The 23,976-nt window shown below is 43.7% G+C and overlaps 1 protein-coding gene across 2 annotated transcripts in view; it reads right to left on the bottom strand.

Annotated features, from left to right (window-relative positions):
• LOC126516803 (caspase-1-like) overlaps positions 1-23,976 on the bottom strand; it is a 47,680-nt gene that overhangs the window by 7,591 nt on the left and 16,113 nt on the right. For both annotated transcript variants that reach the window (XM_050166909.2, XM_050166910.2), the window contains exons 5-6: positions 22,990-23,165; positions 10,550-10,673 (exon numbers count right to left, since the gene is read on the bottom strand). In XM_050166909.2, coding sequence (XP_050022866.1) covers positions 10,550-10,673; positions 22,990-23,165 — 300 coding nt within the window. The remainder of the gene's footprint in view (positions 1-10,549; positions 10,674-22,989; positions 23,166-23,976) is intronic.

Below are 23,976 nucleotides of genomic sequence, written 5' to 3'. Positions count from 1 at the left end.
CGACACGAGACACCGATGCACGTCAAGCTGGTTAGGTCCTGGAGGCTCGAGACATGTGTTGTCAATTTGACAAGACGGCAATGGAAAACCATAATGAAATCAAGCTGATGCGTTACATCGGAATACGATGCCACAATGCCACCAGAGCGAAATGTAACGCTCACTTTATGCTACCTGCAGCAGAGAACAGTGATGTGTTTCGGTTACATCTATTAAAGCATGCAGTACGCTTCCTATACCACATACCCTATAAAACAGGTAGGTGAAAATGTTTTTCACAAAAGGGTTGGCGGCGATAGCTGTGATGGTGACATATGATGACCTGCGAGGAGATTTGCTAGTAACAGAATAGGAAAATGAGTGCGTGGTAGCATTTTTACGTGACAAAAAGAGGGCAAGTATTGCAGGAATGCTGCCATTGTAGGTGCTTACTGAGCTCAACTGCATGTACCTCATGCTTTTTTCTGGTTCACATGGGACCCAGTGGCCGAAAAACATATTATACGATTGCAGCTTGGTGATATACTGAACGTTGGTTCCAAAAGACCAGGCTAACAAGAGTGTACGAACCGGTAAAAAAGAAACGTAACTTTATTGGGTCATTTCTTGCTTTCTTGATCACGAACGTTGCCGCTAGGAAAATGCACAAAAATGTAATTGTATAAATGAGGTTCTACAGTGGATTTCCATTAATTGGACTCCGGTTAATTCAATTCTGATCAAAGGTCCCAGTCGGCACCCATGCATTTCTATGGGCCTAAACTTTCGTGACTTCGTTCCTAAAACTGGCCTTCACCGGATAATCCAAACTTGGCCAGTCAACATGCACACACCCAAACCCTGCAGTGACACTAATAACGACCCCTTTACTGGCAACGTCTTGGCAAAGCTTAGGGAACAGTGAATGCGTTGAACACGTCACCTCCCATCGAAAATGCCTATTCTCGGCTAGCACTAGCTAGGAAGATATTCAAGCAATAACAGTACCTCAAAATGTGATTACAGTATTCACCTTGTTTAAAGCGTGGCCTTCTTCCCCCCCCCCCCCCCCAAGAATATTGGACCGAAAACCGTGTTCACGGCGTTAATATGCTTTACCCCATGACACATCTGTATTGCGGCGAAGCTCACTTTAGGAAACCAGCCGCCACTGTGCAACACTTATTTGGGTGCACATTAGTTTTATAGTTTGTAGAAGGGCTTTAATGTTACCTCTATGTTAGTTTTCTGCTTTGGACACATAGAAAGCAGGTGCACATTTGGTTCGGGGGCGTGTCAGAATCGGGAAAGTACTGTCAAATTAATCAGCGGGGTGTTTTGACGTTTTTTCTGCATATTGTTTAATTCGACCTGCCGGATAATTGAATTAATTTTGTCAGTCCCGTCAGGGTCGAATTAACGGAAGTCTACTGTACAGTACATTGTTCTCCGTTTGTCAAAAACATTTCTTTGTGTTACAACTTCCTTTTTTTTACATGTCTGTTCATTCAACGTATGTAATACATTGTATGGCTGTACTATACTCAGTTCCTTTGGCTGCATTGTGCTGCGTGACTGTATCAATGCACCTATCTTTTTGTATAGCATCGCATATGTTTTTGTAATGTCAAATCACTTGTTTTCTTTACCTGACAGTTAAATTTTACACTACAGTTTGTATGTCTAGCTGTGTTTGTCACCTGCCAGTGGTGCCTTGGTCCCATCAAGCTGTTTTGTAGAGCTTTTTTGCCAAGGCGGCCACCAACATTTTGTAAATGTCGAACAACAAATATGATGATGACAATAATTTTTCTCGTTAAAAGTGGCAACCAGCACTACTCTGAACTCATTGCAATAAATCAGAAGAGTAAAGCAGGCACACAACCCAATTTCAAATAATGGCAGCATACACATAACCCAATTTCCAGTAATGGCATGCTAACTTAAGCTAGGCTAGAGTTAGATGTTTGGAACAACAGCTAACTTATTCATCTTAATGATAACACCCACATTCAATTGACACTGCAGGATTTGCAGCCTGCATGTGGTCACATGCCATGAGTGTAACGTAGCATGAGTGACATGGCTGCAATGAAAGCACATACGGTGCATTCAACCTGTGAACTGTAAATTCCATAAAATCCCTCGAATGCAAGTGGCAAAGGTGGAAGGAGTAGCACGTACATTTCTTTAAGCTTGCCATGAACACGAGCTTTTTGAAGGATACAGAAGCAATTTACTTGGCTTACCTTCAGATGCGACACACTAGCAGCAAACATGGAACAGCACTCACCAGCAACACATTGTTTAGAGATCGCAATGAATTATTGAGCAACACTGTTGTTGCCAATTTCGTCTGCTGCAGGAACTTGTTTATGTAAATTTACTCAAAGAAAGTACCCCTCAAAGAGCAAAATTTGTTTGCGATCAATTTAGTTTTCATAAAGCTTCTCATCACGTTCGTAAAATGAATCTACATTTGTAAACTTTTTTTTAAATTTGGGCGAGTCGGCAAATACGCATATAGAGTAAAATGTCATTAGTTCAGAAAATTGGGACAACAACAAGTTCTTGCATAGGATGGCAATGATGGCGTGCCACTTTCAGTCTTTGCTTACAAAAGCTTATTCTAATGGTAAGTTAATGGTAATGACACTAGCGACGACAAAGTTGTGGCAGCTGTGTAAGGCATTTCAGCAAACTGAATGCCTAGCAGGGAAAACTAACAAAGTGTTCAGCCTAGGAGCAAGCCACCATCCCATTTGTTGCCAAGTCATCTGGTAAATGTGGAACATCAAATGCACAGTGGTGCCAAACATAGTTTCCTACAGTATACATACTAGAGGGATCTCTGGTGCTGTAATCGCTGAGCCACCACGGGAATGATGGAAAGTACATGAATTTGTCTGATCTTCGTGCCTGTGGATTCAGACGTTCTTGCGACTTTATTTATTGCACTTTATGTGCCTTCACTGTCGTAAATTTCAGAGCAATCTATACTCTTTGAAGTGCACAAGACGCTGTGAACGCGCACAATTGCTACTAATTGCAACGACTCAGTTTGTCGAGGTGGCCAGATCTAAACGCGCCAAGCGTCTGAAGGCACTGGTTTGCCTGCGATAAATTCATAAGGGCGTTTCAAATCGCTTGTCCATGCATGCGTCCGTGGCGTAATGGTTTCAATATAGGGCTTTTGTGTTACAGGTTATGTGTTCGAATCCTGCCGCCGGACAATTTTAATAATGTCTATTTAATTATTCTCTACGCACTACTTCATTGAAAATTACAAGTTTCCAAAGTCACGAAGCCGTTTGAAGCCAGAAGGACGAAGTTTAGGCAAATCAATGTACTTCCCATGCTGGCTCAACTGCCCCCATTGCAGCTCCCGTAAACACTAGCATCAGAGTTCCCTCTAGTAATTAATGTATGAAACTCTATTGTGTCCGAGTGCTCTCCGAGAGTGATGATGGACATTACGTGTAAATAAATTTCTATTGTGTGAAAGTAAACTTCACTGGTTTCATCTCTCTCTGATGCTTGAATCGGTAGCATGCTACATTTTTCTCATTAAAAATCCGATACACATTATATTCCTACTTTATCTCAGAAATCTAATGCCATTTTTACATTAGTTTCTAACTTTGAACCTATAAAAACTGGGTATGTGATTAGATTCATATACATGATAGACTCAAGCAAATATTGAAAAACGTGCAAACAAAGTGGTGCATTTGGGTGTGTGTGTTTTTTTTTTTCAGTTTGTTTATTTCGACCCACCATCAATTTCGTTGGTCTTGTCAAGGTCAAATTAATGGAAGTCGACTGCATATAAGCTGCCAAGTCATAGTTTCTCGAATTGGCACATCTAGCCACTCAATCCAAAGATTCCTCCTGTTTGCTGTCTCAATAGATCAAGCAGTTGAGCACAATTTAAATGGTCAAAGTTATGGCACTGACAGGGTTATCTATATTGGTTTTCCTGATCATTTGGCCTTGACACCCGCATCGTACAGGCCACCTAAAAGCCTGGTCGTCCTGCTGCCACACAAATTGTCATGGCCATTTTAATGCCGGTGCAACCTACTTTGGTTGCACCATCACACAATGGCTCCCTTGTATGCAAAGAAGAGTTGCCCTAAAACAAAAATAGCCCCACACTGCCCCATTTACCCAACGTGCCCTCAGCATATGGTGTAGCAATGTAAGACATCAAAAGCCCATGCTCCTCAACGACAAACAAAACGCTTCAATAAGTTGGTTAAATTAGTTAAACAGGGTTTAGTGGCGCAAAAGCGACTAAGGCTATGCTGCGCCAGACACAGGGTGATAAAATTTCGTTAGTAAATGCAGCATACCCTGCACTAATTAAAGCTTACTTAAAAAATCTGTTTCATCTAAAAAGCCGATCACATCAGTTAGAGGTATCAGTGCATCATCTCCTAGCATCAACCTCGGGTTAAATGGGGTGTGTGACTTGTACAATACACGGAAGTACTTTTGTCTATGCGTTTCGAGATGTTGACACCTGATTAGAATGTGTATTACGGTTAACAGCTCAAAGCATTTGTCATATGTTGGTTGTTCCTCTTCTCTCAATAAGTAGTTGATTCATGTGCGGCCTAGCTGAAGTCGACAAAGAATTACTTCGTTGAAGCGTTCCTGATGGTAGCATGTCTTCCACTGCCCAAGGACAGGTTTAATGAGTTGAAGTTTATTGTTGTCTTTCGACTGCAATTCGTGTTGCGAGTTAGAGAGCAGTGCCTTGCAAACAGCTTGAATCCCATCCCTAACAGTAACAGTGACAAGAACTTTATTAGGGTGTCCTGAGGAACTTGATTGGGGGAACCGAAGGCTCTTAAATCAAGTTGGTGGCTCCGCCCACGACAGGACAGGGGGGTGGTGACTTTCCGCGACGTCGCGGGCCCTCCGGACAGGTATATAAACTTTTGAAACATTTAGATTTCTTGCCCTTGCTGCCCATTAATCTGCTTTTTCATTTCTGGGGATCCCAACGTGGCTTGGGACTCAGCAGAAACAAATGGTCTGGTCTTTACTTAGGTTTGCTAGTATATGCAGGACGTTGCCTATGATGGGTTCGTACTGTGATTGTGTATTCAGGGCCTTAAATGCACTTAAATAATCTGTATAAATTAGATCTTTTGTTTGGCGTTCATAATCATTTGTACTGCCATCCATAAGTCACAACACTCTGCAGTGAAAACTGATACAAACTGTGGTAGTCTGACTGTGCGTTCCCGTGCACCTTCAATTACACTGTTTCCTACATAAATGGGCATCTTCGAGCCATCGATGTAAAATTCTGTGTGTCATAAGTGTCTTATACTGTGCGAAATTCCTGTAGTATGTGTTCACGAGGCATATCTTTTTTTTTTTTTTAGGTGTGTCAATGAAAAATCTCGAAATTTCTTGAAATTGTTCCAAGGAGCTAATCTAGTAGGCCTTTGCATGACAAAAAGTGCTTCAACAGGAATATTGTAGTCATGGCATTTTTCTTCAAATTTAAGTATAAGTGGTCTTGTACTATTTGGCTTGTTTGTGTATAGTCATTTATCACAGTGCATGATGACGTTACGGCAAATATGGTCTGGTCATGAGTGAACTTTTAGAATGTATTTCAACATGAGTTGCGCTCTTCTTTGCTCTAAAGACGGCTCATTACTCTTGGAATACAAACTGGTAATGGGCAAGGTCCTATAGGCACCGGTTGCTAAGCGTAGTCCTTTATTATGCACGGGATCTAACCGCTGAGGGTACGATTGTCTGGCTGAACCATATGCTATGCATCCATAGTCCAGTTTGCTATGTGCCAAAGAACAATAAATATGTAAGAGGCATTTACAGTCAGAACCCCAGTGCTTCCGCGACAGGAGATTGAGTGCCTTATTTATTTGAGCCTTTAGGTTATTGATGTGTTTAAGAAAATTTAGCTTTTTATCGAGTATGACCCCTAAAAATTTGTGTTCTTGCTTAACTGGCAGTACCATTTCATTTAGTTTCAGGAAGGGGTCTGGTTGCAAGCGCCTCCTCTGAGAGAACATCAGGACAAGTTTTTTCCAAATAAAAAGGAAGCCATTTGTATTAGCCCATTGTGTCAATTTATTGGAGTGATTTGGATCTGCTGTTCACATGTTGTTATGTTAGACGCGCGGAAAGCTATTTGAAGATCACCAACATAAAGAGCATGCATGAAGGTAGATGGTATGACCTTGCTAACAGAGTTCATTTTAACCACAAACAGTGTTGTACTTAAAACACAGCCCTGAGATACACCGTTTTCTTGGGTGATTACATGTGACAGCACTCTGCCAAGATGCACCTGAAATGTTCGATTGGACATAAAGTCAGAAAGGCACTTCAGCATTTTTGCCCCGAATCCCAAAGTCGGCCAAAGTCTCTCAAAATGCCGGATCTTCATGTGGTGTCATATGCCTCCTCCAAGTCGAAAAAGATAGCTAGGCAGTGTTCTTTGTGTAAAAAGGCATTGTGTATTTCATGTTCTAATCGGACCAGGTGATCAGTTGTAGAACAACCATTTTTATAACTACATTGATGTATGTTTAAGGACTTTTCAGTTCTGAGGGTAAAAGTTAGTCTGGTGTTCACAACAGATTCATATGACTTTGCCAAACTGGTGAAGGCGATGGGGTGGTAGCTGCTGGGTGATGTTGGGAGTTTTCCCAATTTTAGACAAGGTATAATTACGGCATTTTTCCATTTTCTTGGCATTTCACCAGTTTCCCAGACCTTGTCAACGAATTTTACGTAGTAACGCTTTTATTGAGGTTTCTGACAGATGGGCAAGCATGGTATAGTGGATGTGGTCCATGCCAACTGCAGTTTTCTTCCCAGCCGAAAGTACATTCTTTAATTCTAGGAGTATGAGGGGAGCATTGTACGGGAGCATTGTACGGGAGGGGAGCATTGCAATTCTGGGAGTATGAGGGGAGCAGACTGTTTGGCGCTCTTGGGCCATTTCTGGCCCTTGTGCCAAGAAACAATATCCATCAATCAATCAGCATTGTATGGTAGATCAGATGCACCTGTTGTTTGTACTCTTTGTTTTTCAGCATAGTTTTTGTGTGTTAAAGATGTGTCCGTGTAGTTTGCTGCACTTGATACTCTGTAAGTGTTCCCCCAGAACGTTTGCTTGTTCTTCGAGTGTTGTTTGTGTACCAGGACTTGAGAGTAAGGGAACTGTGCAGGATGAGCAATCCCCTCTGAATTTCTTTACCTGTTCCCACATGTGTTTGGAGGTGACTGACCTATTAACTGAGGAGACATATTTCTGCCAAGAGCATTTTTCAACTTGTCTACGAATGTATCGTGCATGGGCTTTTCTCTGTTTGAAGTCAAGAAGGTTGTTGTAAGTTGGGTATCTACGGAGATTGCCCCAGGCCTTATGCTGTTCTTTTTTTTGCTATGGTACATTCCTCTGTCCACCATGGGTTTAGTTTCTTTCGATGTTCGGCAGTACATTGGGGTATAGCTCTTTCAGCTGCCGTGATTATGCAATTAGTAAATGCTTCATTAATCTGATCGACACCTAGATGCACTGAATAATGTTCTTCAAGTTTGGCTGTTTCTGTGAAAAGTGGCCAGCCTACCAGTTGTATTTTCCAACGATGAGGCCTGCAGGTGATGACGAGTAAAGTCGATGTCACTTTGATTATGGCAGGTAAGTAGTCACTGTCCAGTTAAAATCAATGAAAAGAGAGCGTGAACAGAGAGCTAAATCAAGACAGCTAAAGTGACGTGATGTAAGTGAAAAATAAGTAGGTGCTCCTGAATTTTAAAAGACAGATGTTGTTAGATAGAATAAAGCCTTCTATGAGTTATCCTCTTTGGTCTGTTTTCTGGCTTCTCCAAAGAGTACAATGGGCGTTAAGCTCACCTACAAGCATAAAAGGGTCCGGTAGCTGTTCAATCAGTTTTTTAAGTTCTTTAACATTTACACTTTCATGGGGTGGTAAGTATAAAGAACAGACTGTTATAGTTTTAAAAGAGAGAATAGTCATGGCAACCACTTCGGGAAACAAGTGTTCAGTTTAACTTTTCGGGTGGGAGTGCCGCCTTTCACGATAACGGCAACTCCTCCAGACAGTTGGCTGGTGTTTTCCCGGTCTTTTCGAAAGACGGAAAAACCTTTTAAAAAATTCTGGTTTTGGGGGCCTAGATCTGTTTCTTGTAAACAAAAGGCAACTGGGGAGAATCTATTTATGACGTCTTTTATGTCACCTAAGTTATGTAGTATAACTCTGCAGTTGTGCTGTATAATAAAAGCCATGATGGAACAGAACCGAGAATATTTAAATAGAGATTGATCCTTAAATACAGACTATAGCTGACATATGTTTAAAAACCGACTGGGGATAAGAACTGCAACTGTTCGGTTATCTGTCCTTTATTGGACCGGTTACTGGGAGTTTATCCCTCCTTGCGCACTCGAGAGAGTGCTGGTCCTTCGGTGTCAATGACACCGGTGTTTTGGTATTGACCTCCATTGCTCTGTCAGAAGCACTGGAGGACCGAGCGACTGGCACTGAGGCAGGTGCCTCAGGCCTTGACATTCGCGTTGTCTTAAGGCCCTGCAAGACCGTGGTCTCCAGAGCCTTTGAAAGTGATGGGGCAGCACTGGCTGCCACCACCAAGGCGACAGGAGGAGCCACCACAGGGCTACTGCTAGTAGACCCTGTAGGCTCGCAGGGCCTATGTGGTGCTGCCTCCTGATGTGCCACATTGGCATAGCTGAGTTTAGGTAGGTGCGATATAAGTTTCCTGGCTTCACAGAATGATATAGTTTCTTTTACTGTGATTGCCATGATTTCCTTTTCCTTTTTCCAAACGGGACATGACTGTGAGTAGGCAGGGTAATCACCTTTGCAGTTTACGCAATGTGGAGGAGAATTACACTTTTCTGAGTCATGATCGTTGCTGCTGCATTTTGCACATGTTGCGTTGCCTCTGCACGAAGGAGAAGCATGGCTAAACCTTTGAAATTTAAAATATTGTCTCGGATTGGGAACATACCGCCTGACATTGACCTTGACATAGCCAGCCTCAAGGGAACTGCATTGGTGGCAAATACGAGAATAACATGCTTGGGGGGAATTTCTTGATCGTTTTGTCAAAGGACGATTCTTTGGACTGTGACACCTTGCTCCTGGAAATCCTCAAGGCGTTCCTCATCACTCAAATTTATTCTCTCCTTCCTCGGAGATTACGCCCCTGCACATGTTTAACGAGCGGTGGGATGAAATCGTGACTGCTATATTACCTATACTGGTGACGTCTGAAAGCTTCTCAACCTGCTCTTTCTCTTTCAATTCTAGGAGTAGACCTGCACTAGACATCTTTGCAGCCTGGAGCCTTGTAGGCTGGTCCGAGTTTTTGCGTGAGGCTTTTTGGCACAAAAATGGGGAAAGCTTCCTCACAGAAGTGTTTCCAACACTGTGTATGACATGGTACTTCACATGTTGTGGCACTGCTTCGGAAAGTAAATTGAAATGTTGCATCGGTGTGCCCTCTTTTCTGAGGGCGATCTGGTAAGGGGGATAAAGATTCTGCCGTAGAGTTTGCTGGATATTCGGCGGCTATGCCAGCCACACACCACGAGCCCAACAAGGGGACGCTACGAGACCCAAAGGAAACGCAGAGGCCAGCCGTACATAGCTACTATAACCTAATATAATAGACCCAAGGTTGTATAAACTACACCAGGTTAACCCTTGCTGCTTCGAGAATTGGAAGTAAAATGAAGTGAAAGGAAGACAGGAAAGATGATAAGGCGCGAGAGAAAGACGAAGACCAGAGAGAAGGACAGGAAAAAGCAACTGCCGATTTTCTCCAGGTGGGTCAGACTGGAGGTACCAACTATGTTAAGCAGAGGCCAAAGAGGTGTGTTGCCTCCGCCAGGGGGCCTTAAAGGTCTGAACACCCAGCATCGGCTCAACCTCCAGGATCCCACTTTCCCCAGACATGGCTAAGCCACACACAGCTACACGCGGGAGGGTCCAACCCTCATGGGCTCGGGTACGTGGTGTCGCAACACACCAAACGCCTTCTGACGCAGATGCCCCTGTGGAAACGCTTCGATAAGCCAGTCAAATCCTTGTAAAGCATTGCAACCCTTGTAAACCAAGTTTCAAACCCCCTTAAACCATAGATTACTGACCAAAATTATAGTTCTATGTCAGTAAAGCTGCATTTGGTGGGCTATGAAAGACAGTAGCAAAAAGCTGCAGGTTAATTCTGACCACCTGATGTGCCTCTTTTTTTGATGCCCAATGTAATATCAGCACATGGGCAGAATCCACCTGACTCTGGCTCCTGCAAATGGGAGTTAAAATTTACAATAAGGCGCAAGGAAGCGGAATTTCATGGCCACTCCCACTGGCCACCACAATGGGTGTGGTGGCCCAGTGGGAGAGACATGTCCCTGTAACATGTCCTGTAGTCTGCTGGTACAAAAAGGAATTGGGACTCAATACCAACACAGAGTGGCACTGCTTTGTTAACAGCATGACTACACAAAGCTTCCAATCTCACAAACCTGGCACGGTCGAGTAGGCAGCCAGGAAGTCAGCATGTGTTGGGATGCGGTATATCTGGCCTGGTGAATCAGATGTGTCCAAGACTGCCGGAGTGCCTGCATCCAGCCTATCACCACGGCAAGCCTGCAAGGCAATACAGCAATATGCACTATGGTTCTGGCAACTCAACACGTCAGCTGCCACTTAGCTGCAGTCTGTTATGAGAACTCTCCCTTTTTATTTTTTCCAAAGTCCAAGAATCTGCAAAAAGGACTGTTGTCACAGACAAAGCAGTGCCATCTGTCGCCGAATGATAATTTGGACTCGGTGCAGACTGCCAGTCAAAATAATCGGGAGTCTGAAATACCGAATTCCACCGTAAATAAGCGACTTTATTCCACAAGTGGCAAAAAAAATGTGCGCCGTATTCTTGGTTCGTCAATTTCGGACATACCTTCAATTTTGTGCGAATAGTGCAAGACGCATCGGTGTCTACGAGCAACAGCATTCTCGTCCCAGTGCCAGGTACGCTATCTTATCAGAGTGCGGAAACATTGCCACCCACCAACGCTTCTGGTGCCAGTCATTTGAAGTATCGCGAAAATTATGTACCTTTGAAAGTGATAGTCCAAGAACACAGGCCAAGTTTGTCAATGTGTTGCTGAGTGCACATACACTTGCCTTTGGCCTAGACATCACGTGGCCGTGATTTTCTAGCAATGCCTTTTATGCTATTCCATTTCACACTTCGTCATTGGTCAGAGCACTGCTCTTCACACGTTATCAATGGGATCAGTTGGCCATGAATGGTTCTCTCTTACCAGATTTAAGAGTGGGATGGAATCAAGCTGAAGGCATTGCTACAAAATTGCGGCCCACATCTAGACCATCGTCATGCTGTTGCTACAGACAGACAAAAGTATACACTCAATGCATTCACCAAATTTTCATCGACAACTACGCTAGTTCAACTACGCTTCGCTAGTTTCGTGGATGTACTGGCGACATGGCCAGCGACCATGCTGGTAACGTATCCAAACAGTAATATAGCTATTTTGGCTCAACTTGGCGGCTGAATCGGCACACGGTCGTGTAGTCGGGTGTGCAAATTATCGCGCAATGCGATGTACGACATCCGAAATTTCAGTCGTCCTTATACATTACATCTATGGGGTTAGTGGCGGTGCTGTGGGGCTGTCCGAATAATCAAGCCCGTCCTAATTACCGGTGTCTGAATTACCGTTTGGCGACTGTAGTCGTACACCATAGAGTCTATGTATAAGAATGTCTGAAATTTCGCACGCTGAAACCCTTCGCCGTCTGATTTTCTGGACATTTTGCCATGACTGCAGGTTTAAAGCGGTATTAATTGAAGCCACCACCAACGCCATTCTGATTATATCACAGCCTCGAATCAGTGCTCCCGCACATCAAGCCCCCACCGTGGCAATGCTAGGCCTAGTTGCTTCCGACATTCGCTACCAAGCTTCTCGCAGTTTGATATTGTGTTTTTCGAGATAAGCAACTAGAAGCAACTAGGATAGGCAGAACCTCGGCGAACATATTATACTTAGTCCTCACGACAACGTTTAACCTTGTGAATCCACTGACGCATCTCCCTGGTATTAGTGACCATTGCTTAATCCACTTCACCTATATTACGTCCCACGTCAAACTGCTACACGAAAAACAGTAAGGAATTACGGGAAAGCTTATACAGCAATAGAGAACTTGAATGTTTATAGATGAGTATATGCCTGGCTTTTTTGACAAAACAGTCGAAAAGAATTAGAACCTTTTTAAAAACAAAGTGGCATGCTTGATTGAGAAGTACATCCCTCTTCAAATTGTATCAAATGAGCCGTTCACCGTGGTTTATTTACAGCCGCATTGAAAAGGCTTCTTAACCAAAAATAAAAGTGACGCTTTCGGCAAGTTAAAAATTTGAACAATAATGTTTACATATGCGCTTACTGTAATGCCCTTTCCGAGTATCGCACTGCTATCAGGGAGACCAAGCACAATTATCTTAACATAACACTGCCTTCAATGCTGACTACAAATCTGTCCCGAGTTTTGGAATATAGTGAAACTTGTAAAACAAAATGTTATCATTCATACTAATTCCAGTAGCTACATTTTGCACAACGAAGATTGTTGTTTTGTGCTAAATGACGCTTTTGCAATGCTTTTTTTCTTCTTATGCAGCTTTAGTGACGCAGCTACAGAACACATATTTTTGTCCGATGAATTTTATTGCTATCGATTCTGCAGGTATTCTAAGTTTAATCCAGAAACTTAAATTGTCCTTTAGCTGCAGCATCAACAAAATCAATGCGAAATTTATCAAAAATACTACAATGTATTCTTCGATAATTTTATCTCAAATTTTCACGAAGTCGCTCCAGTGTTCCACGCTACCTAACAATTGGAAGGCGATTCCTATATTTATATCCAGTAACATGCATTCCTCCCTGAATTACAGACCAATATCTATGACATATACCGTATTTACTTGAATATAAAGTGCACTTTTTTCAGATAAAATAGGTACAAAAACTGCATGCGTGTTAGAATCGAGTACGACACTAAATCTGCATTACCATATCATCATCGGCATTTCCAAATGGCAGCCTCATATGCGCTTCGTGCCTAGCTAGCAGTTAGCAAGAGAATGTTTAAAATTTATACGGCTGATAAAACTACAGTAGACTCTCTTTATGACGAACTCACTTAAGATGAACCCTCGGTTAAGATGAACAGTGGAAGTTGTCTGTTTGGTTTCCCATAGAGTCTATGCAAACTAATACGTTTAATATGAACACTGCACACGTGCTAATTGGTTAAGATGAACTTTCACAACCGGCCGCACCTTACCCGCGCAGCTTTACTCGACCATCCGAGCAGTACTTTAGGGGAAAGAAAGAAAAAAGGCAAAAATGAAAGCTTTTCTGCGCTGTCGACCATCTGTGCGACGTGGGGAGACGAGGAGACCTAACCACCTCGGTGTTTCTGCAAAGGCTCCGCTGCTCCTCCGCTCCTCCTCTCCCGCCCTTCCTCACTCACTCCTCTGTCTCCTCCCGGCCCGGCTACAAGAATTAGCCCCGCCCTCAAGTTCTTTCACTCCTTTGCCTCCCCATCGCCAGACCCTCCCCCTCTGCCCTGCACAGCGCCGATGCGATGAGCCCTTCATATGAGGCATCAAGGCTTCATACGAAGCATTTTTCAAGCAATGCAAGGGCACTGAGGAATATCTTAGAAAATTAAGTGAGATGCCTGCATTTGTAGCAGCCAGGCGATTTTCTTGACATGCACAAAAAAAAATAACAGACTGGGTAACAGTCCACAGTGCCTGATGGCTTACTAGGGCAATGTTAGTATGTCACTAGTAGTGCAATAAATGCTTATATTGCAGTTACTTCTTCCCTGAAAGGCCATTTCATTCATTTGTTCTCATATACGAGGTATTTGGACACACACTGCATGCTCAAACATCATATTTAGAAGCACTCCTGGTTAGACTAACTTCTGATAAGACGAACACTTTTCATGATCCCTTGGAGTTCGTCTTAAAAGGAGTCAACTGTACTAGCCATACTTTTCGTATACCTGTCTACTAAATTGCTATCGAAATCGATGCTTGGATTTTTGGGCGAAATCGCAACTTTTTTTATTTATCGCAACTTCAGTGTATTTGGAGCAAATCTTTGTTTTTCCAAATGAGAGAAAGCTGTATTTCTGTATGAAAGGATGAGGTGCGCGGTACAGTGAAGGACTTTTCCTTTTTAGGTCACAGCAGACGGGTGTGCATTACAATTGAGAGTGGTTTTCTTTCTTCTTTCTTTTGGTTACGCAAAACGGGTGCATGTTACAATCGAGGGCATGTTAGAATTGAGTAAATACGGTACTCCCTGTAAATTGCTCAAGCATGTAATTTTCACTACCCTAATCTAACAAAATCTTTGGAATCCAACTTATATTTTAGTGACTTTCGGCATGGCTTTCACAAGAACTACTCCTGTGAAATGCAGCTTTTACCTTTCACCCATAAAGTAATTTCAACTTGAGATTATGGTTTGGAGGTCGATTGCACATTTCTCATTTTCACCAAAGCATTTGACAAGGTGTTTCATTAATTACTAATCATTAAAATGAGTTAAATATTAAATAAAAATTAAATATTGACCCTAACATCTTAAAATGGACTGCGTGTTTCTGCCTAATCACACTCAATATGTGATGGCTAATACATAATAGTTCCTCTTCCCCCTTGTTAAGAATGGCGAGCTGCAATGTAGGATTGCCACCCAATTACGACTGGGGGACAAGACGCGCATCCCCCACTCTCCGTCGCTGCAGCTAGGCTGCGTTTGAAGAAGCGGGCTTTGTGCTGAAAACCGCCTCCATCCACCAGCCCCATCGCCGTTGTGACGAAACGGGTTCGACGGACGAACTATTGTGCCCGAGGTCCCAAGCGCGGACCTGATTTGCTACGCGTGAGCAAGCTGCCGCGGGAAAGCCGTTTTATGTCGCTTCCCATGTGCCGGCCGGCACGCAGGACAACGAGCTACCCAGAATGGCGCCCCTCTGACGTCGGCGCCGGACATCGGAAGGTGTGTGCCTATGTGTGCGTAAACTGTTCTGCGGAACGGCACCCCTCTGACATCGGCTCGACCTCGGAATGTGTGTGCCTTTGTGTGCGTAAACTGTTCTTCGGGGCGGCGGCGAATTTACAATGAGTAAACGAACGCTCGCGTCACCTTGTTTCGCAGGAGGCGGCTAGTTTTGCGATGACGAAACGAACATTTGCCACCTTGTATCGCCGGCGGACCGAGTGTTTAAAAACGGCTGTTGTGCGGATGCTCGACACACTTTCTCTTGAGCAGTCATGTTGGACTGACACTCTTTTTCTTAAGCAGTCATGTTAGACTGATGCACTTTTCTCAAGCAGTCATGTTAGACTGATTTAAATACTGTAAATAAACCCATTTTCCCCGTTCTCGTTGAGAAGCAGTTCTTCCCTTCATCAACGTCCTCAGCGTGGATAAGTTGGACAACGGCATGGGCCAGCTACCTTCGAATTCATGCCGGACTCCAATCTTGGCAACGGATCTCGAGCGATGGGATTGAGCCCCCAATCCTGACACCCTGTGCTGTTAAATCTGGAGCTCCTCAGAATTCTGTGCTCGCTCCTCTGCTGTTTCTAATTTATATGAATGACCTTCCTAAAAGCCTTAACTCCTCGATAAAGTTGCTCGCTGATGACCGTGTGATCTTTCGCCCGATAACTAATAAAAGCGATTTTTCTGTTCTTCAATCTGATCTTGACACCGTATGTGAGTGGTGTAACCAATGGCTAATTATACTCAGTGCACCTAAATGTAAAATTATGACTTTTTCTCATGTCTCCGTTCCTTCCAGTTCTTTTGACTACCTTATTAACGAAACTAAATTAGATCATGTGTCATCTTACAAGTACCTCAGAGTACAAATAACCAGTAACCTTTCGTGGTGTTATGACATAAGCCACATTAATTACTAACAAAGCTAATTGTTCACTGGGATACCGTCGTAGAAACTTTAATCAAGCCCCAGAAAATCTTAAACTACTATTATATCAAACAATGATTTGACCTAAGCTAGAATATACAGCAGCGATATGGGATCATCAAAACACCCTAGTTGACTCATTAGAACCGATCCAAAAAAGAGTGGCAAGATTTATCTTATTGGATTATAACCGAACTTCAGGTGTCACCTCAATGAAATCTTCCCTTGGCCATCCTAACCTGATAATACAACAAAAAGTTTTTCGCCTTTCTCTCTTTCATCAGATTTATTTTCACAATCCAATTCTTCGGGCTGAATTCATCTCAGCGCCATCCTACTTGTGATCACACATGGACCATCCTAAAGAAGTAGCCCTTCCTTTTTGTCACACTAACTTTTTCTTAGAGTCATTGTTACCAAAAACTATCATAAGCTAGAATAAGCTTCCCACCTCCATTGCTGCTACAAAGGACAGCAAGTCCTTCAAGACTACAATCACGCTTCTCGCACAGCTTCCTACACACTTTTAGACATGATTTACTGCACTCTTTTTGCACCGCCAGAAGTCAGAGCGAGGTCACTACTCACGACGTCTGGCAAACACATATGCCGCTTTTGGCGGTGAAGTTCACCGAGCAACTTTTTGCTGTCTGAGTCAGGTCAGTGGCGGGTGTCAAATTTTTTGACACTGAGTGTCCAGGCGAAGTTCATCGCTTCGACGCCGGTTTTTCACTCCATGCAGCTCGACTTTTACGTGGTGAAGCATACGCGATGTATGGCCATGAATTATACTAAGAGTGGAAGGGGACTACTGCCACAGGATGTAGTATTCCTTAATTATACACGCGTGCAGCTGCCGCCTCCTTTCACAGTATGAGCGCCGATGCACCTAGTGTACTGGCAGGCCTTCAGAGCTATTTCGAAAGTGCCAGCGGCAATTTGAGCCCTTGGGGGCAGTAAAAGGTATGCATTCATTTTTTCGGACTGCCCGAGTTTTCCTACATTTTCGCAGCCCCTAGGAAGCCAGAAAAATGAAATTTTGACCGAAGCAACACTCTGCAATCGTCGCCAAACACTGTGGTATGGTGGACTCGCACTGCCAATGAGGACCACTTATTATGCGATACCAGTGGTAAGGGAAGAGACACGAGACAAAGATGCCACAAAATGGCACTGTATGCCACCTTCATCTTGTGTGCCACTACCTAGCACTGGTATCTCATAATAAAAAACTGCCAAGCCAAACACAATGAGTGGGGACCACTCAACAGCACTTCTTGGCCAGCCTATGCCCTTCCCAGCAATGACTACTGGGAGAAAAGCTTTCAGAGCTGCTCTTTGGCATTTGGCAGGTGTTTGACGCTACCACCATCTTCACGTGCACCCCGCACACATACATTCCCATAGCCGAAGTGGCGTCCTGCATCACCTTTGCCAACAGATAACTAGCTGGCACGGCCAATGGGGATGAGGTTACTCAACACATGACACCAACGGAAATGTACACTGTAGTTTTTATGCTTAAGAACAAAGTTCACATGCTTGTCGATTGTGTGCCTACAATGACTTCGTGGGTACAGGAGCAAACGTTTCCATCATGAGTCTTGCTTTTAAAAGTCCCTTTTGATGCACCTGTTTTTCACACATGAATCCACAGTATAACTACACATACCACCAACATTACAATAGGGCTCACATTCCTCAACATTACACCCCTCCACGTTAGAAGTCTTCACACTTGTGCTAATTTACCTGGGCCCAATAGTGACTTTGAACCCATTTGAGTGTGTATTGCAGTAATGAATAGCAGCTACAGCCGAATCTAAATAATTCGAACTCGAAAGGGCCTGAAAATTTGTTCAAATTAAAAGGATTTGTTCTTGAAGTACTCGTGCACCATAGCACGATGCACGTACGGTGCGAGTAGTGAAATATCACAGCGCACAAGCACACAGCAAGCGAGGACCATGAAACTGCCCACGCCAGCCAACACTCCCTTCCCAATGATGGCAGAAAATGAAACTTCATGAAGCGGGCTAAGCTGCCGCTGGGCCAATGCGGAGGCGGGGACACGCAGAGACCATCGAAGGTGAGGGAGTTACGAGGAAGTTTAGAGGCAGGAAGGAGAGCGCAGTTTCAAGGAGGGGCAGGAGGGAAGCGAATTCGCTTTACCGCCAGCTTGATGGATGGTGCTAATTGCCTCCGCCACCTAAGCCCCTTACTGCTACCCAAGACTGCCATGGCGGAGTTGCCGAGGCCACACTGGGCCTCCGCCGCTGCTTCCCTCTGCGTGATCGCGTGCTTTTTCCTTTGTCTGCTGACAGATCAGCACTGTGTTTATGTTCTGCATCCTGCATTCTTAACACATCATGTCTTATGAAGGTGACGAAGTTGTTGCCACTGATCATAATCATGTTGGTGTGCTCCCTTCTGTTGCAGCATGGCCGCATGCAAAAGATAAGGAGAATGAGGTACTGGGTGCATCCTCGTATTTAAGGTCCGTCTTGTTGTACAGAATCGGATGTGGCTCCGACAACCTTTTTATCAGGACGCCTCGGTTTAGACTCGTCATTGTAAAAAAAAAAGTCGCAGTTTTCCTCGAAAGACAAAGCATTGACTATGATAGCAAATTAGTGGACAGCTATACGAAGCGATAGTAGTTTTACCGATTAAGACTTGCATTAGGGCTAGTGGGAATATCACACTTGTGTTTAAAAAGCAGCACTTCAAAGTTGAACACAGAGGCGAGAACAGCACGTACTGTTAGATACAGGACCGTTTCCTGAGCCTACTTCCGAGTTCACCAGACCACATCGAATCGCATCACAGCTAATTGAGGAGCGAAGAAGCACGGATGCCACATTCCCGAGGCGCGACACGTGCAAACAAGTTGGCGGACCCCACTTCGTGTGCAGCCGGTGGAGCTATTCACTGCTTGGCTCTTCCCGAAAGTAAAGCGAGAGCCTGGCAATGTGGCGGGTAAAGTGGGTCCCGAAGCAAGACGGCTGTAATGCGCCGTGACAACCTGGCGGCATTGCCCCCTACCCTCTATGGTGACGGCGCATTGCAAGTCAGCAAGGCAAGACCGCAGGGGGACCAAGGAGCGACTCTCTTCGCCGGGTGTGACTACATCGCACGGGCGCCTACCATTGGCCGAAAATGACGACACCTGAGCGGGCTCGCCGATTGGCCGAAAATGGCGTCACCTGAGCGGGCTCTCCCATTGGCCGAACGTGACACCGAAGGGCTTAAAAGAAGCAGACCAGAGCATTCCTAGAGCATTCCTTGATTCTTCTCTCTCAAGCTTCTTGCCACGGGCCGCAGCGTCCGAGTTGCTGCTGGCCCGTAATGACTTTAAGACTGTTCACTGACTCTCACTGTAAATAATGTAAATATACCTCCCAAGTTTTCATCCCGACGTCCTCCTCAACTCCTACAGTACGAAGCGCATCTATCAATTGTTTGCTGAAACAAATAGGGGGTGCACATTGTGGGCACAACGCCATGCGCAAGGACTAATGTGCAAACTGAGCTTTATATGTATGGCCCATCTGTTAGTACCTTTCTTAGGGAACTGATTACGCCAAATTCAAGGTTGTGTGCGCACTTAGAATTTTTCCTTGGTTTTATCAGCCATATAAACTTGTAAACACAGGCATACTAACTAAATTAACAAGCATGGTGTCGCGCACACAAGCAAATTTGAAAACATCTCACTTGATGACCGCAGAAACTCGATGTCAAAACACTGGCGTGAGCAAATGCAGCAGCAGCAGCGAACTAAGTGACATTCGTGCCGTCTATCGCTTCAACGCAAACTGAGCACCGAGCACACACAGCATGCACAAAGCTACGAGTTGCCGACGCACCTAGACTCTGCCCCCAATGCAAATCCCTCTCAAGATATGGCCGTGTGAACGCGCACAGCCGCCACATGTGCAGTTACAGCCAGAGTAGAGCCCCCCCTCTTCCACACTCCCCCTGGTGACTCGCAACGTTCCGTGCCTTACACACGACGGAAGACAGCACGCTTCCTTCCTACTCCGTCTCTTTTGCGCGGGTGAGATTGAGCCGCAGTCGTCGGCTTCCCTCGCGCACTTGCACTCGCACGTACAGCATAGGGCACACGGCGACAGTGTTATCGCCCTTGGACTTTATACGGAACCGCATGTGGGGCGTTCAGGGGTTTCTCCTAAGCTTTTCCTCTATGGCGGAGTCAGAGCAATGCTGGTCGGGGGTGCCAACGCATGATTTGGCGTGCTGCTGAGAGCACTGTTGGAGCGCGGTATGTTCAAATTAACTGGCGCAAATGCTTCCGCATTCGAATTACCGGGCATTTTCGCCCATTGGAATACACATAACTTTGACGGGACCACAGCGTTAGTTCGAATAAACCAGAAGTTCGAATTCATGAGATTTGACTGTATAACAAATGCATTTTTGCTTCAGATGCAATGTCATCATAATGAAGATTGAGCATATAGTAGAGGTATTAAAGTCATTTTTTTTTAAATGAAACACTGCCAATACTAGGTCAAAAATCAATGCTTTCAACAGAGAGTTACACCTCTAACAACATTACTGTCTCCTGGCACCTAAAGATAAGTTTCCAACAGGTTTCTCCCTTCCTGATGACTGGAAAACGGGTATTATGGTCCCTGTTCACAAGTATGGCCCTAGAAGCGACATTTCAAACTACAGTCCAATATCACTGACATCCACTGCATGCAAAATACTAGAGCATATTCTATTCACGAGCATTGTAGTTCATTTTACTACTAATTCTGCGACTACGCCCTGCCAACATAGATTTCGTAAGGGTTTTCTGGTGCTACAAAGTTGTTATAATACACAAACAATATTGCCCCTGCTTTGGATAAAGGGCTTTCAGTTGAATTTATCTTCCTCGATTTCAGGAAGACTTTCAACATGGTACTCCATACAGTGCTCATAGAAAAAGTGCTTAAATATAAAATACACCCACAGGTTGTATCATGGGTTAAAGAATATCTTCCCCTGTGCCGGCAGTTCATGGTTGTAAATGGGGTTCAGTCGCACCCGCAAGATGTTACATCCGATGTGCCTCAGGGCTCTGTCCTGGGGCCTTTGCTGTTTTTATTGTACACAGGCGAAGGTCTGACATTACAGTTTGCAGATGACTGCATGCTGTATAGGGTGACTAGCAGCATGGATGATGCCAGCCTGATTCAGCAAGACCTGAATCTAATTAGTGAATGGTGTACTAAGTGGCGCATGCAGCTAAATCTAACCAAAACAGTCAACATGACATTCACTCGAAAGAACTCTTTAAATTTCTCTTACACCTTGAATAACAATGTTGGTTTGTTTGTTTATTGATACTGTTAACCCCCAAAGGGTCATTACAGGAATGGAGATACAGTCAATATTTACAATACAATGAAGAATCACACACGTAACAATGAACATAATGATAATAATACAAATAAAGGAACTGCTTTTTCACATATATTATCAAAAGTAATAATCCGAGCACAAGTGCACTCGTTGCGACCACAGTGCTGTGTTATTGATCTAGTGGATCAGAACACTTCTTGACCCGAATGTAATAGACAGTTTAAATACCTAGGTGTTTGGTACACCCCAGAATTATCATGGCAGAAGCAGGCTATGCAACCGCTAAAGCAGAGCAAATGCTAGGTTTTCTTCGTAGGAATTCCAGAGTATTCAGCCAGTCTGCACTACAGCTGCTATACAAAACGTACGAAAGGTCCATCTTAAAGTACGCTCGTGTAGCGTAGGACCCTCCAACGGCATGTGACATTGATAAACTTGAGAGGGTGCGGAATCTAGGTGTGCGGTACGTGTCAGGTCGATACAAAGTTAAGTTCAGCACTACAAGTGCTAAGGAAGAATTTAAATCAGGAGGCAGAAAGCTGCATCTGAAGCTGTTTCATTCCATATACTACAGCACAATTAGTAGAAAAAGGGACAAGTACATAATGCCACCTCATTACAGGTCACAATGCATGGACCATGAGCTAAGGGTACGAGAAGTTCTGTACAAGACAGAACTGCTTAAAATCATTTTTTCCAAAAACCATACAAGAATGGAATATGTTGCCTGACAGTGTCGTCAACATCATGTCAAATGATGTATTTTCGGCCCTGTTGAAGTGACTGAACTTTGCCGTTTCTTTGACCTTTTTGTTGTAATGCCCATGTATACCTAACTTAACATGTTTTGAAACTGCTGTAACTCTTGTTGAACTTTTCTTTTCTGCCTCAGACATTGTGTAGAAAAATCTTTTGTGAATGTTTCTAACTGTTTGTAACATCTTCCCCCCACTGTAATGAATTTTGGTGCCTGAGGGTACTGAATAAATCAATGAATAAATAAACAAACAGTCGTCTGCCTCCCCCCCCCCCTTATGGGAAAAATCTTTTGCACATTTACCTGGGCCTGCCTACCGTAAAATTAAAAGGAGAAGAATTATAAAATGTGGCAGCTGCCACAAGCATACAAACAGACTTTGGTCACGAGGCTAATGAACAAAAATGGTTCTTCCTTTTCTTTTGCCTTAGTGACCTGGTTTAAGCGGAAGGCTTAGTTTCACTAGGCCACTTATTTTTCTAATTATTATACTCATCCTGCCTAAAATGCAGCATTTCACACCTCTGTAATCACTTCGATGTGACTTTACAGCTGGCAATATGCAGGTAACATGCACACACATTATCGTAGAAAAAATTATCTACTGTGCTCCATATAGTATATATTCTTTTTTATCCAAATAAAATATAAGACGAACCACTCAGATACGGACTGCCACGGGTGGGACCTTTAAGTAAGCTCCGTTTAAATAAAAGAATCATTAACTGGAGCCAGATTAATGAACTATTACTTGTATGAAAATTGAAAGCTGCTAACCTGAATGAAGAACAGCTTGGGCTTGCCAAGCAGACTGGGGCAAACGTCACCACGAAAAGGGTCCATTACGTTGTCTACAGGGAACTTTCCATCAGTCGCATAAAGAACATCACGGTCACCATGTGTCAGGATGCAGCAGACAAAGCAGTCATCATCTCTGTAATCTTGTTTGCCCACTGCAAAAAAGGTAAATAAAGTACTTACAGTTTACTTCCATCTGAGGAGCTGGGTTAACAAGAAGCTTTAGCTCCTACCCTCCCTATTCTAGTAAATGTTATTGATCAACAGCTGAAATATATTAATTTTAAATAAAATTTCTACTTCACTGGACAACTAAGAACGTTTTACCAAATTATTGTTTGACAGTTAATTCTGACTAGTTTATTAAGTGGACAGCCAGTGTATGGGCTCACTATAAAAGCTAGGTCAACTGCAATGAAATTTAACATCCACAAAATCAGTTGGGGATGTGAAACTAGGGATGTGAAAATATTTAAAATATCAAATAAGTGAGGTTTCTGTGACGTATTCACTTGTATTTCAAGTGTACAAATTTGCACAGTGGTTATTATTTATCTACACTATCTCAAACTAGGCTCTTTACACAGTCCAAACTTTTATTGCAGTTAGGCTATAATGGAGCAGCACTACACTTATGTTGATAACGCCAGAAGCAACTGCCGATTATATGTTCAGATGTTGCTTTTTATGTTCTACCCAAATTCCAAATATGATCACTAGTAACCTGGCTCTCCATCCATGTTACAGCTGCCCACAACAGCAAACCTCAAACAAGCAAAGGGAATTAAATCATGCCAGCATCTGCCAGACTGGCACCAGATGTATCCACCTAATGGCCTACTATAACACTCTGCAATAGCTCACACTCTAGACAGCGAGGGCTTTAAAATCTCACATTTACGTTCTTTTTGAAGGCGCTCTCACAGTGAGGCAACCCTGAGCACCCCTTGAGTACTAGTTCACTAT

This window comes from Dermacentor andersoni, chromosome 1 (genome assembly GCF_023375885.2).
Source record: "Dermacentor andersoni chromosome 1, qqDerAnde1_hic_scaffold, whole genome shotgun sequence".
In the NCBI taxonomy this organism is placed as follows: Eukaryota; Metazoa; Arthropoda; class Arachnida; order Ixodida; family Ixodidae; genus Dermacentor; species Dermacentor andersoni.
Note: the sequence above shows the minus strand (reverse complement) of the source record. Positions and strands in the feature narration are given on the sequence as shown.